Source organism: Giraffa tippelskirchi, chromosome 1 (assembly GCF_054371585.1).
Source record: "Giraffa tippelskirchi isolate mGirTip1 chromosome 1, T2T-mGirTip1v1.2.pri, whole genome shotgun sequence".
Taxonomy (NCBI): Eukaryota; Metazoa; Chordata; class Mammalia; order Artiodactyla; family Giraffidae; genus Giraffa; species Giraffa tippelskirchi.
Window position 1 is genome coordinate 65,044,170 of NC_137275.1, and position 14,668 is coordinate 65,058,837.

The 14,668-nt window shown below is 38.3% G+C and overlaps 1 protein-coding gene and 1 long non-coding RNA gene across 18 annotated transcripts in view; both read right to left on the bottom strand.

The window, feature by feature from the left end:
* Positions 1-14,668, bottom strand: part of STIM2 (stromal interaction molecule 2) — a 178,039-nt gene that overhangs the window by 144,127 nt on the left and 19,244 nt on the right. For 2 of the 17 annotated variants that reach the window (XM_081531150.1, XM_081531232.1), the window contains exons 2-4: positions 3,129-3,162; positions 2,718-2,791; positions 2,367-2,531 (exon numbers count right to left, since the gene is read on the bottom strand). The exons of 13 other annotated variants lie outside the window; for them this stretch is intronic. Coding sequence is in view for 2 of the 4 variants with exons in the window: in XM_081530770.1 (XP_081386896.1) it covers positions 3,129-3,162 (34 nt within the window). In the remaining 2 variants the exon portion in view is untranslated. The remainder of the gene's footprint in view (positions 1-2,366; positions 2,532-2,717; positions 2,792-3,128; positions 3,163-14,668) is intronic. 2 more of the 17 variants (XM_081530770.1, XM_081530882.1) reach the window with 1 other exon arrangement.
* LOC145522621 (uncharacterized) lies at positions 3,807-6,595 on the bottom strand. The gene is made up of 2 exons (XR_014066067.1): positions 5,550-6,595; positions 3,807-4,529 (listed from the first exon to the last, which is right to left on the bottom strand). It is a non-coding gene; the product is annotated as an uncharacterized LOC145522621 (long non-coding RNA).

The following is a 14,668-nucleotide window of genomic DNA, read 5'->3' on the forward strand; positions in this document are numbered from 1 at the left end:
TTCAATCCCTGGGTCGGGAAGATCTCCTAGAGAAGGAAATGGCAACCCACTCCAGTATTCTTGCCTGGAGAATCCCATGGACAGAGGAGCCTGGTGGGCTACAGTCTATGGGGTGGCAAAGAGTCGGACACGACTGAGCAACTTCATTTTCTTTCTTCTTTTCTTTCTTATGACATAATACAGTTTGCAACAGATAAGTGAACCATGAATCAAATAACAAGCAACTAATAGAGTGAACAAGCAAAATAATATTGAGCATTTACTCCATACATTTATCTCTCTACTGCCTTTTCACAATTGAAAAAAGCTCCAATTATATAATCAAGCAAAATAACTTCAGGTTAGGTAACAGAGACAATGATGGAAGGTCAAGAGAATTTAAAAGATTATCCAAATCAAGAAAGAAAAGTCAAAAACCTAATAAACTACCAAAGGAATATTGGTTAAAGTATGGATAAATAAAAGAGATGAGGTATTTGTAATTACACCACCGCAGAAGAGGAAAGCTAAAAATCAGAAAGAACAGAAATGAAAGTAATATCAACACAAAGAGTAAGGGGAAAAACTACAATAGACTATGTTTTAAAGGAATCAAGGACATGGAGAGCAGTAAAAAAAAAGTTCATTTGGCTTGGTATTAATGCTAACATACAATATTTGAAAAACTACAGTTTGTTGCAACCTCTTAACTCCTTCAATTATGTAATACAGCATAAGCTTTTATGTTTTTACATCACAATGTTTATGTTACATGAACTTTATTTTCAGGGCCGGAGAACAGAAAAGCTTTCATTGCATTTAGTATCTGCATATAGAACCACCTATAGTATCCCCCACCAACTCCACAGCTAGCACTGAAGCTCCACCACGCCCTCCCACATGGACAAACGCCTCCTAACTGGTCTCCCTGCTCCCTGAGACTAGGATCTTCTACAGTCTCATCTCAATGAAGTAACTAAAGGGATTCTTTCAAGACACAAGTTAGACCATGTCACAACTTTCCTCAAATCCTGCAGTGGCTCCCCATCCCAGAGAAAAACCAATACCCCTACATCAATCTATAAGACTCTCAACATTTTAGATTCATCTACATCTCCAACTTAATCTCTTATTCCTCTCTCTATATCTTACTCCACACACCAGTCCAGAGATCTCCTTGGAAGTTTCTGCAACATCCAAACACGCTCCAACCACTTCAGGGCCCATGGTACCTGCTGTTCCCTCCACCTAAGTAGGACTCACATCACTGTCCCTCTCTTCCCTCTTTTCAAATGTCACCCAAGCTTTCTCTGACCACTGTATACAAAACAGCAGATACACCTAAGACTTTGCCCTGGCATTCTTCATTCCCTGTACTTAATTTTCCTCCAAAGAATTCATTACTGCCTGACTTAATACTTAGTTTTCAACACTGAGAAAACTAAGTTCACCGCATCTGGTCCCATCACTTCATGGCAAATAGATGGGGAAATAATGCAAACAGTGAGAGACTTTATTTTGGGGGGCTCCAAAATCACTGCAGACGGTGACTGCAGCCATGAAATTAAAAGACGCTTGCTCCTTGGGAGAAAAGCTATGACCAACCTAGACAGCTTATTAAAAAGCAGAGACATTACTTTGCCAACAAAAGTCCATTTAGGCAAAGCTATGGTTTTTCCAGTAGTGATGTATGGATGTGAGAGTTGAAGTATACAGAAAGCTGAGTGCCAAAGAACAGATGCTTTTGAACGGTGGTGTTGCAGAAGACTCCTGAGAGTCCCTTGGAGTGCAAGGAGATCCAACCAGTCCATCCTAAAGGATATCATATTGAATATTGATTCATCCTGAATATTCATTGGAAGGACTGATGCTGAAGGTGAAACTCCAATACTTTGGCCACATGATGCGAAGAACCAACTCACTGGAAAAGACCCTGATGCTGGGAAAGTTTGAAGGCAGGAGAAGTGGACGACAGAGGATGAGATGGTTGGATGGAATCACTGACTCAATGGACTTGAGTTTGAGTAACCTCCGGGAGTTGGTGATAGACAGGGAAGCCTGGCATGCTACAGTCCATGGGGTCACAAAGAGTCGGACACAACTGAGCAACTAAACGGAACTGACTTAATACACACTTGTTTGTCTACTTCTTTACTATGTCTTACCCACTTAAAGGTAAGCTTATTGTTTTGTTTTCTTTTACTCATTCCTCTAGAGCCTAGAACAATGTCTATAAATGCTCAATAAATATATGTTGATTTAATACATTAGCCTTAAATTAAAATTTAAAACAATCTTCTCAATTATGTGAATATGCTGTTAGATAGCAAAAGCTTTAAGCAGGAAAATTTGATATACTTTCCTAGTTCTCCTTCCACTCTTCTTACCGATTTGGTTTCACAATGCACATGAAAAGAAAGCCAATGTTCCACCTGTCATATTTTTCTTCTTTTCCACTTAACCACAAATTATGAGCTTTCAGTGTCTCAACTTCCTTATTCGTCAAATAAGAGGAACTGGTCCATGGTAATCAGTTTCTAAAAATCTAGCATCTAAAAATCGGGTATGAAGCAAAGTTCACATGAATTTTTCAATAAATTATCATGAAATCTCTCAGTACTTAGGGTAAGTCAACACTGTAATATATATATATATGTTACATACATGTACACCCTATCTATAATCTGAGGTGATAATTTTAGCTACATTCTCATAATGCAAGTAACAGTGAACCTTACATTTTGCATTTCTCTGCTTCTAAACTCTTTAGTCTTGTAAGCAGAATTACATGAAAGCTTCCTTCTGACTTCACCTAGGCAAAACACAGATAAACCTGAAAAACTACAAATATATCCTCAGAAATGAAAAACATATCACAAATATCACACAGTAAAAACTACAGCCTTTACTCAAAGGAGGATCCCTTACACTACCAATAGTTATGACAACTCAAGCTTTTAGACACCCATCTTCCAACCTTTGTTGTTGTCGTTCAGTCACTAAGTCACGTTCGACTCTTTGCAACCTCATGGACTGTAACTCCTCTGTCCTCTACTCCCAGAGTTTGCCCCGATTCAGGTTTGTCCTAACTCCCAGAGTTTGCTCAGATTCATGACCACTGAGTCAGTGATGCTATCTAACCATCTTACCTTCCGCCACTCCTTTCTCCTTTTGCATTCCAGCCTAAGCAGCTCACAAAAAAAAAAAAGAAAAAAAATTTAAATACAGCTATACATTTAATAAACTGTGATATAATCACATTTTGATAGGTCTACTTTTATATTACATTCAAAAACAGGAAAGCTATCCTACAGTACTGAATTAATGACAGTAGCAATTAATCACGGGCAGAGGCAGACAGTGATTATAAGGGGATATGAGGGGTGAAGGCAATATTGTGTTTTCCTGTTCTAGGTATTGGTAATATGGGAGCATTCACTTTGTAAGAAGTAATTGCACTGTCTAATGATTTTGTGCCATTTTCCATACTGTTCTACTTTAGTAAAACACTTACAAAGAAATAAGTACTACAGCAGTTCAAAGCCATGAAAGATAAAGTTGAACAAATCTATACAAATCAACAGTCCTGAAAAATACCTGTGCTTCTGCATGAGCACTAACAATGTGCCTGTTAATTTACATTCAGTACAAGGCAGAGAAGTAACAAATTTGAGAAATAATCTGCTTCTAAAACATTTGAAATAAAAGAAGTTTATAATTCAAAAGAGTTAAAGTGCAATTAATTATTCAAGAATCAAAAGAGGATTGATTAAGGATAGGAGTGCTGTTGGTAGAATCCTGTCTCTACCATTTACCAGCTCTATGAATGTTTTCTTTTTTATTTATTTATTCATGTCTGTGCTGGATCTTCACTGCTGTGTGGGCTTTTCTCCAGTTGGAGCGAGTGGGGGCTACTCTCTAATTGTAGTGCGCAGGCTTCTCTTGCTGTGGAGCACAGACTCTAGAGTGTGCGGCCTTCAGCAGTTGCGGCTCCCAGGCTCCAGAGCACAAGCTAGTAGTTGTGGCATACGGGCTTAGTTGCTCCGTTGCATGTGGGATTTTCCCTGACCAGGGATTGAACCTGTGGCTTCTACATTTGCAGGCAAATTCTTTGCCACTGAGCCACCAGGGAAGCCCTATGAATGTTTTCCTAACCTCTCTGGGCCTCCATTACGTCACCTGTGAAATGGAGCTCTACCTCGCAATCCTGTGGTGAAGACTAAATGAAGTACCCCACGTAGAGCATTAAGAACTACACCTGACACACAGTACATACTCAATAAAGCCTGGCTTTTCACTCGAGTGGCATACTTAATCTTATGCTAAATAAACAGGGTGTTTCCACTACAGTCAAATGACAGATGGGGGCTAGAATGCAACAAAAAGCCCCTTCTTAAAATAACATGCACTGTACTCTTTCTAAAAAGCTGTGATTAGTCGTGTCCAACTCTTTGCGACCCCATAGACTATAGCCTGTCAGGCTCCTCTGTCCATGGGGATTCTCCAGGCAAGAATACAGGAGTGGGTTACCATTTCCTTCTCCAGGGGATCTTCCCAACCCAGGGATTTAACCAAGGTCTCCTGCACTGCAGGCGGATTCTTTACCACCTGTGCCACCAGTGAAGCCCAAGAATACTGGAGTGGGTAGCCTATGCCTTCTCCAGGGGATCTTCCTGACCTAGGAATCGCATCGGGGTCTCCTGCATTGCAAGCAGATTCTTTATGAGGTTAGCTTCCAGTGAAGCCCTTCTAAAACACAGGATCATTAACTATTAGCTTTTCTTGTATTTGAGTTTCCTAAAGAAGCTGGGATAGTAGCAACAAATCACAGTCCAGTCCCATTCCAGTACTTTTTTAATCCTCTACTCCAAATAGCTTTAAGAATTAAATAAACCATTTAGAGCACTGTATCATCACAGCAAGAAACAGCAGGAATTTAAAGTAATACTAACAGCTAACACTTTATAAAAGTCACTATGTGGCAAACACTGTATCAAACACTTTTCCTATATTGTTCTCATTTATTCAAAACAATTCCACTAAATAAAATGGCAGAAGCCCATTTTATTTTTATTCATCCTAATTAAAATGGCCTACGTCCATTTTATTTCAGAGCCCATGTTATATTTATCTCCTTCACCTTACTCACAATTTTTTTTCTCACAAGTCTTTATATACACCTCTGTTAATTACAGTGTCTCATAGTTATATCCACTCTTCCTCACTAGGTTATAAATACCTCAACTCCCCATTCCCAGGGCTTTCCTGGTAGCTCAGCTGTAAAGAATTCACCTGAAAATGCAGGAGATGTGGATTCAATTCCTGAGTCTGGATGATCCCCTGGAGAAGGGATAGCCTACCAACTCCAGTATTCTTGCGCTCCCCTGGTGGCTCAGCTGGTAAAGAATCCGCCATACCTCAACTTCTGATTCCCAGGGCTTCCCTGGTAGCTCAGCTGGTAAAGAATCCACCTGGGTTCAATTCCTGGCTTGGGAAGATCCCCTGGAGAAGGGAAAGGCTACCCACTCCAGTATTCTGGCCTGGAGAATTCCATGGACTGTGTAGTTCACGGGATCACAAAGAGTCAGACACGACTGAGTGACTTTCACTTTCACTTTCCCCATTCCCAGAGCTGGTACAGAGAACAGCACAAAGAAGGGACTGAGGGGTGCTCTCCAGGAACTGGTCATTACAAGGTGAGAAGCTATAGTAACTCTTAAGCCCAACTGCATGTGAGTGAACTCCACAGCAGCATCTTTTCTTCCAGAGGGATATCAAGAACTCAGGTATCTCATCCCATTATCCCAATCCCACTGGAGATACAGTAAGGCTTTGGTTCACTGAGAGGGCAATCCATTTTCCAGTTGTTAATTCAGGTGACAATCTGATAATCCTATTTTAACAACTACTTTTCAGAGAATAAGATAAATCCTGAGGATCCATCTGATGGGCACCCAATATGAAATTACCAACATCCTATCAAAAGACACAATCTTGCAGATTTATACGACTCACCGTAAAGCAACAGTATTTCAGTATCCCACATGCTACTTGCTTTCTTCAATTATAAAAGGAGCATTATTTGATAAAACATTAAGTCTTCTCCCCAAAAAATTAACAAATGTAGCAAAGTTTTCATTTTAAATTAAAGTTTAAAATTTTTTTTCATACCCTATTTTAATTATACAATTCTATTTCCACTACAGCTTGGTTACAGAGAACAAACCTGTTCAAGAGTTTTGCTCACCACAATGTAACTTACTGCATATGTTCGGAATCTGAGACAATGTCTTAACATATGCTCATACAACTCACACCTGTGTTTGAACAATATGGTCTTCCCAGACATCATGACAATCCTTCTATTTCCCAAGGGAAAAAAACAGCTATTTACTGAATGCCATAACATACTATACAGCACAGGAATATACACACTATGTGTGTAAAATTTAATCCTTAATGTGACCTTAAGATAGAAATCACCTCCATTTCTCCCAAAGAAAGAAACTGAGGCACAGAAACTTCAAATCAGTAAATGGGACACAATTAAAATGCAGGTTGACATTACTGTAAAGGCTAGTTTTTCCTTTATTCCAAGCCTGTCTTCACTTCCTACCCTCCCTGTTTCTCACTCTGCAATTTTCTCTGATCACCAGTTCCCATGGTGGAAGAGACACACAGTTCCCAGACTTACATATTACACTTCAAGCCATAAAAAGAGATGAATAACACAAACTTAAGACTAACTATGCAATTGGATACTATGGACATTACCATCTGGAGAAGGGTCAACAATCAAGGGGAACTTGCAATAGAAAATAAAGGCAATCAACATTTGTAATGTTCATGGTAACTTACTGGTAAGAAATTTAAGTTGTTAAATTCAAGAAATTCAAAAAACTAAGTTGCTGGATTAAATGTGAATTAAGAGGGGGAAAAAAACTACCAACAGCTGAAACTTCAACAAAATTGGAGAAAAGAAGCATAAATAATCTATGGGAAACCTCAGCCCTTTTAACATCACACTTATACAAAAATCACAATAATGGAATGTCAGGAAAGAATCAAGCTTCATCCTCTCATTAGTTTAAGATAAGAGATCTACTGTCAGGTCCACTCTAATCCACCCCAACCCTCACAAGGGACAAAATGTTAAATACACCGTGGGGGAACATTCAAACCTTAATAATTAAAGAAATGAAACATGATATTTCACCCAAAATAGCAAAGATTCTTTTTCACTGTAAACACCAATCAGTTCAATTCAGTTCAGTCACTCAGTTGTGTACGCCTCTTTAGGACCCCATGGACTGCAGCACGCCAGGCTTCCCTGTCCATCACCAACTCCCGGAGCTTACTCAAACTCATGTCCATCGAGTCAGTGATGCCATCCAACCATCTCACCCTCTGTTGACCCCTTCTCCTCCTGCCTTCAATATTTCCCAGCATCAGGGTCTTTTCCAGTGAGTCAGTTCTTCACATCAGGTGGCCAAAGTTGGAGTTTCAGAAAACACCAATGGGCACTCAAAAATACAATCCTTCCAAAATGCAATTTGGCAGTAATATATGCATTAGGCAAAAATATGCTAGTAATTACTGCCAGTAATATGTATTTTTTAAATCTTAAATATTCATACACTGTAATCTAATAGTATGCCCTTGGGAACTCACCCTTAATACCCAAAATGCCAAAATGCTTTATGCGCATAAATGTTTGTAACAATATTTTTAATGGAAAAATTGAAGAGAATCTATTTAAAAATGGGAAACTATCCAACAATAAGAACAAGCAAATATATCTTCTATTTCATTTAACAGTTAGAAAAAGCTCAGAATATGTTAGACTTTTAAAAGAAAGATGCAAAATTGCATCTAAAAGAATTGCAACTATATATATACAGTAACTCTGTATATTTTAAAAGAACAATAACAATTTCTGAGGGTGAAATTTATTTTCTTTGCTACACTTGTCTGTATTTTCCAAGTTCATAATAAAAAAAACTGTGTAAAAGAAGAATGAAAACTGAGATAACACAGCACCCATTTTAAGTATCATAAGATCTAAATAGAAAGGAAATCATTTCTGAATGTTTAAATTAGCATATACAGTTAAAAATACATTAAACATTTCCCTTAGCTTAATTCTACTTTGGCTTTCTAGCTTCAGAAAGGGAAAAGATCAAAATACAGAAAAAGACTTATGCACAAAAGGTATGAATCAAGACATTCATCATCCAAAAAGTTTTATAGATTACTGACAACATACTAGACACTACTTAGGATACAAATAAGACAGACAAGGGTCCAATTCTTTAAAAACTTACATTTCTATGGGCAAGTACAGACTGCAAGTTAACAAATATATTAAGATAAAATTTCTAGTTATAAGTGTATCAAACTATTAAAAGTGATTTGTGTATATACTGAGGAGAGGAAGGAAAGAGGCTGCTCCTACAGGTGGTCACCAAAAAAGACACAAAACAAAACACTAAAGTCAGCCATGCAAAAAGCTGATGAGTCCAGGTTCGATGCATGAGACAGGGTGCTCAGAGCTGGTGCACTGGGATGACTCTGGGGGATGGGGTGTGGGGCGGGGGGGTTCTGGATGGGGAACACATGTGCGCCCGTGGCTGATTCATGTCAATGTATGGCAAAAACCACTACAATATTGTAAAGTAATTAGCCTCCAATTAAAATACATAAATTTCAAAAACAAACAGCTGATGAGGAACAGGCAGAAAACCTCAAGTGCTAAGACTCAGAAACAGGGAAAGAGTTTGGCATATTTAGCTGCTGCTGCAACGTCACTCAGTCGTGTCCGACTCTTCGCGACCCCATGGACTGCAGCCCACCAGGCTCCCCCGTCCATGGGATTTTCCAGGCAAGAGTACTGGAGTGGGTTGCCATTGCCTTCTCCGCATATTTTGCAGCAGAAAGGAAATCAGAACAAGCAGAGATTTGCAGACCAGGGTAAAAAGTTGCTATTTTATTGTAATTACAAAGGAAAGCCACTGAAATGGGAAGGAAATGATCTTATGTGCATTTTTACAGGCTTCAGAGAGGAGAGACTGTCGAAGGTCAACAGCAATAACAAGAAGTTAGGAAGCTACTGCAGGAATCCCAGTGAGGGGTAATGGTGGCCTGGACTAGAGTGACGGCAACGGGAATAGAGAAAAGTAGGAAAACTCAAAACATATGTGGGTAGTTAGAACCCGTAGTATTACTGACAGATGGTCAGGATGTAGGAAATGAGAAATCAGAACAATCAAGTACAGCTCCTAGGAGTCTGGCTGAATCATTATTTACAAAACTAAAGCTTACAGTGTGTTTCTAACAGAGGAAAAATTAAGTATATTATGAAAGAATCCATCAGATAAACACTACTAATGTTTATGGAAGGTTTGCTTTCTCTTACTATCCAGAGGCAGTAGGCATGATTTTTAACTGTTTGAGCCTTCAGTTTCCTAAAATAATTACTCAATATTTCCTCAAATAATTACTACTACCAAAAAAAAAATCCTCAAATAATTACTACAAAAAGAAAAAAATACTGCTGTTATCGAGTTGTTGGAAGAATTAAATGTGAACCTATAAAAAGCAGTTAGCACAATGACTATGCTCAATAAGTTAAAGCTGCCAGAAGTCACAGTAATGACTCTGCACTCAGAACAGAGAAGGTAGTCAATAAATATTTTATAGATAAACAGACAGGCAGATAAAAGAAATGGTGAAATAGGAATTTAAAGCCAGGTCATCTGACTCAAACTCTACAAAACCATACACTCTATACCACAGGTGAGCAATGAAGAATAAAACCTGTAACAACTGTTAGATTGTGAAATCAACTACGGAGAAAGGATGGAATTCCCATTAGAGACTTTTTGGTACAAATTACACAACAATCCAAGGTCCAGAGGGCTAAGTATAATACACAGTCAAGTGGATTAACTATAGAATAACTGGCAATTTCTGAATCACAAAATTAACTGAAACACTTCCTGGCTTTTCAGTAAGCACCTTACTTCAGTAATGTTGATGACTCAACCTGAAGACACTGCAGAGGAAGCACAAGACGAGGAATTTAGTTAGACCATGGGGGTCTGGGCAGCAAAAAATTATCAATAGGAAGTCAAGACATAGAAAGGGAAGACAAGTGAGTACCAGGATAAGAGAACAGAATCCAAAACCTGGAAGGAAAGAATTAGCAAAGATACATATACCAAAAACCACTATTAGAGTCTGAGAGATAAGCATAGATTGGGAGAAGTAGGTATCTACCAGCAGAATAGTTGAGAATTCTTCCCATCCCCAGGGCCCAGGCAGATTTACGCTCCTAAGAGAGAGTAGAAGTAAAATCCCACTACCTTAGGAGAAAGACAAGAAACCCACTTGGCCCAGAATCCCATGCTGCAACTAAGCAGTAAGCTACCACTGGGCAAAAGACAGGAAGCTCTCTCTAGTCCAAGTACTCCCTCAGACACAAGGCAGAATTTAGCTACCACTAGGAGAAAGGGGAGAAGACTTAGGCCCACTGCCAAGGCCCAGGCTCACAAGCTCTACCTAAAGCTGAAGGGACCTCAGGAGAATCAAGAACTCCATTCCTACCACAAACCCAGCACACACACAGAGGGCCCCCTCTACAGCACAGTCGTGCTGCAGACAGTTGCCAGTGAAGCAGGAACATTATTCAGGCCACAAAAAACACCAAGGAACAGCAATACTCCATTGGGGAAATTTCAGGTCTGTGGTGCACTGAAGGTGACATCAGTAACAGGAAAACCACACCCAGCTCAACTAGTGACACAAACTACCATATAGTCTACTATAACTTAAAATGAGTTTTCAAGCACCTCACAAGCTACAGAAGGAAATTCTGAACTCTTCCTTACAATGAAAAGATGATAAATGGAAATTCAAGGTGTTCAAGACAGTCGCTCAGTCGTGTCTGACTCTGCGACCCCATGGACTGTAGCCTACCAGGCTCCTCCGTCCATGGGATTTTCCAGGCAAGAGTACCGGAGTGGGTTGCCATTTCCTTCTCCAGGTGATCTTCCCAACCCAGGGATCGAACTTGGGTATCCCGCATTGCAGGCAGACGTTTTACCATCTGAGCCACCAGGGAAGACACTTTTCTGAATTACTAAGTCAGAACATGCAATGACTTTTTACTATGGTATTTTCTTTCAGCAAACATAAATACTAATAGACTTTGACATGTCTACTGATCCTCACTTCAAAGCCCACTTTTCCTGTAAGATTTTAGTTCTTCAATTTCAAATTATGCTAGGGTTAAGACTTTTCAGGACCATCTTCAGCATCATTAAAAAAGAATTACCTATAAACATACCATGTCTTGCTTTGGAATTTGTATTTAACCAAAAACAGCTGCTATTTATATGGAAATCTTGGAAAATTGACTAAAGACAAAAAAAGACTTATCTTTTACTTCCTAAGCAGAGTCTATTCCCATGTCGTTTCATTATAAATTAGAGGTCCTAGAATATAACAATTTTTTATCCCTTTACTAATCTAGAATATGAAGAAAAAAGTCCTAATTACTAACAGTCCAATATTCAAGGCTTATGATGAATATATCACGAACACCAGCCACCTACATGAAAACAAATTTTTAGACTTCAAAATGTAAAACTAAATTTTAATACACTATAAAAGCTAGTTGATAATTTTATAAACAAGTTTAAAAATTTTCAGAGATTTTCGTATGTGTTTTGACTAAATTCAGAGGGCCAACATATCTACATGTTTCTAGGACATTTTAAAATAGATCCCAAAAGGTAAAAAGTTTTAAAAAGTAAAATTTTTAAAATACATGTTAAGAATTTTTGTTTTGGTTATTTTTAAGATTTTACAAATGGTAACAAACATACAAATACAAAAAAAAGTTTAATGCAAGCTTTAATAAAGAAGATATATAAGTAAACTCCAAGAGCTGCAAATAAAAACACAAAAATTGACAGAGATAGGCTCAGAAGAGTGGATGCCCTAAGGCTTACACGCAGTTGGCACTATCCAGAAAGAGGCTCTCCCCAAGGAGGCATCAAGAGTGAAGTTAAGTACACACCTTTAAACAAGGCAGAAGCATGAGCTGAGGGCAGGAGCAGGTACCCATAGAGCAACTGGGGGCATGTCAGGCAGAGGAGGCAGCATCAAGCGAGGGGTAGATTGTAGCAGGAGGAAGCAGAGGGATGGAGGGTAGGGAGAACAAAGGACAATGAGAAAAAATAGGTCCCACAAAGAAATATTATATGGCATATGGCAAGAAAAAAACACAGAACCAGGAATTAATAGATTGTGAATTCCAGTTCTAGATCTATTATATTATATTAGAGTTTAGAAAACATATATTTATATATGCTTTGTATAAAACACAAAGAGATTTATTATGACTTGTATAACCGATATTATAAATGAGCATAAATAAAATCAATGTGCCACCCAGCTTCAATTACAAAGGAGTCTGGAAATCAGTGAACGCTGGGATCAGTGGCAATCATAAAATGAGGAAAGTGTCAATCTGTTCAAAGATCAGATACTGTACATAGCAAAACTACAACTTCATGACAAGTGAAATCATGAGACCAGAGACTTCCTTTGTTTACTTTCTATACTCCTCTGGCATGTAAAACATGTCTAGTAGTTTGAGGTAGGCATTCAAACATCTGTTGAATACACTCCCCAACTAAGTAACACACTGTAATCTCACAGTCCTTGCCGAATATTTACTGACTTTACTACTCTTAATTTCATACTAATCAGCACTTTTTAAAAGTTTTTAAAGTCTGTAAGATTATAAACTGAATAAATTTCATTCTTTTTAATAACCATATCATTTTAATTTCCCTAAACTCTTTCAAAAAGATGTGAAATTATCAGTTAAAGAGTTCAAGAGTTAAACAACTGAATAACATATTAATTATAACTGCTCAGTTTTTAAAAGTGAAAAGCAAAGTTAATCCTGTTAACATTTTTCTACTAGAAGTTACAGGCACAAATAAAGATGTGCTATAATTCTGCCCAAAAATACTTGATACACAAAACTTTTCAATATCAACAAATACATGTTAGATCAGGTGTCAATGATTAAATCATACAGTATTCCAGACTAACTATGCATATATTTTAAAGTGCTAGACCACAATGTAGCAAATTGATATTTGTAAACCATAAATCACTATACCGATGTAAAGAATCAACTGTTTAACAGATTACAAAGACAAAGCTTCAAGTCAAAAAGCATTTACAAGACTATGATACAACTTTCAAGAGAAAGATACCATAACAGATGCCTCTCAACTGAGTAAAAAAGAAAGAAAAACCACTGTAACACAATGTAAGTAGACAGATATTGCCTGCAAAAACTGCAATAAGAAGGGTATAAAGAATCTGTTAAGAAAGTTTCAAGGTAGAAGAAGTCATGTCTTCAAATTGACGATTGACTCTGAAAATACTTTATGACTAAAGAAACGCAGAAGAGCAGGAACCACGTCAATTTTTGCCTACCACTGTATCTCCAACTCTTAAAACAATGCGCTGAACACAGAATATTGTAATATTTACTGACGGAATAAATAAACATTTAGAATGGACCTTGAGAGACTGAGAGGACGCTCTAGAATGAGGGAAACATGTAAGGAAAAGAATAAAGGAGGAAATAAAGATGTGTTTCAAAGAACAAGAATTAGCCTAATTTTGGTGGAGTATATTTATAACATGCAGAAGATCAGGAGGAGTTTGTGTCCGCTATGAATTTCAATCCATCCATCCTAAAGGAGATCAGTCCTGGGTGTTCACTGGAAGGACTGATGTTGAAGCTGAAACTCCGATACTTTGGCCACCTCATGCGAAGAGTTGACTCATTGGAAAAGACCCTGATGCTGGGAAGGATTGGGGGCAGGAGGAGAAGGGGATGACAGAGGATGAGATGGTTGGATGGCATCACTGACTCGATGGACATGGGTTTGGGTAAACTCCGGGAGTTGGTGATGGACAGGGAGACCTGGCGTGCTGCAATTCACGGGGTCGCAAAGAGTCGGACACGACTGAGCGACTGAACTGACTGAACTGATGAATTTCAAAACAAGTTTAAATTTAATTTGGTATAACCAAAAAATAATAATAAGTTTTATGAATGAAACTAGAATATAAGAGAATACAAGATGAGTTATAAGATTATTGCCTCCTCTAACACAAATGATTTAGTTCAGAACCATTGTGGTAGCAATAAGAATGAAAGGAGTGGGGGAAACGTGAAATGTTATTCTAAGAATTTGAGTTTGGCTGATCAAAAAACAGTAGTGTAATTAGAGGAAATACAAAGTCCAAAACAAGATGGTGGGGGTGGGAGGAAGAATCACATAAAGAAAACGACATTTGTTGAGAAGTTATTCCTTGTTCAACATTTCAGATACATTATTTATTGAGTCTTCAAAACAACTCTGTGAGATAGTTATACTCCCATTTGACAAATGAAGTAAAGAGGTCAAGAGGCTTCCCCAAAACTCACAAAGCTAATTACTTATGTGTCACTCCCTCTCTTCTTCCTTCCTAAGACAACCTCCATTTTGTTCAAATATGGGCCTGCAATGTGCTCAGGAAGGTGGCCACTCCCCTAGCCCTGGGACAATGAATCCTGATTGTTCTAAACAAGGGAAATCCTATTTCCATTGTC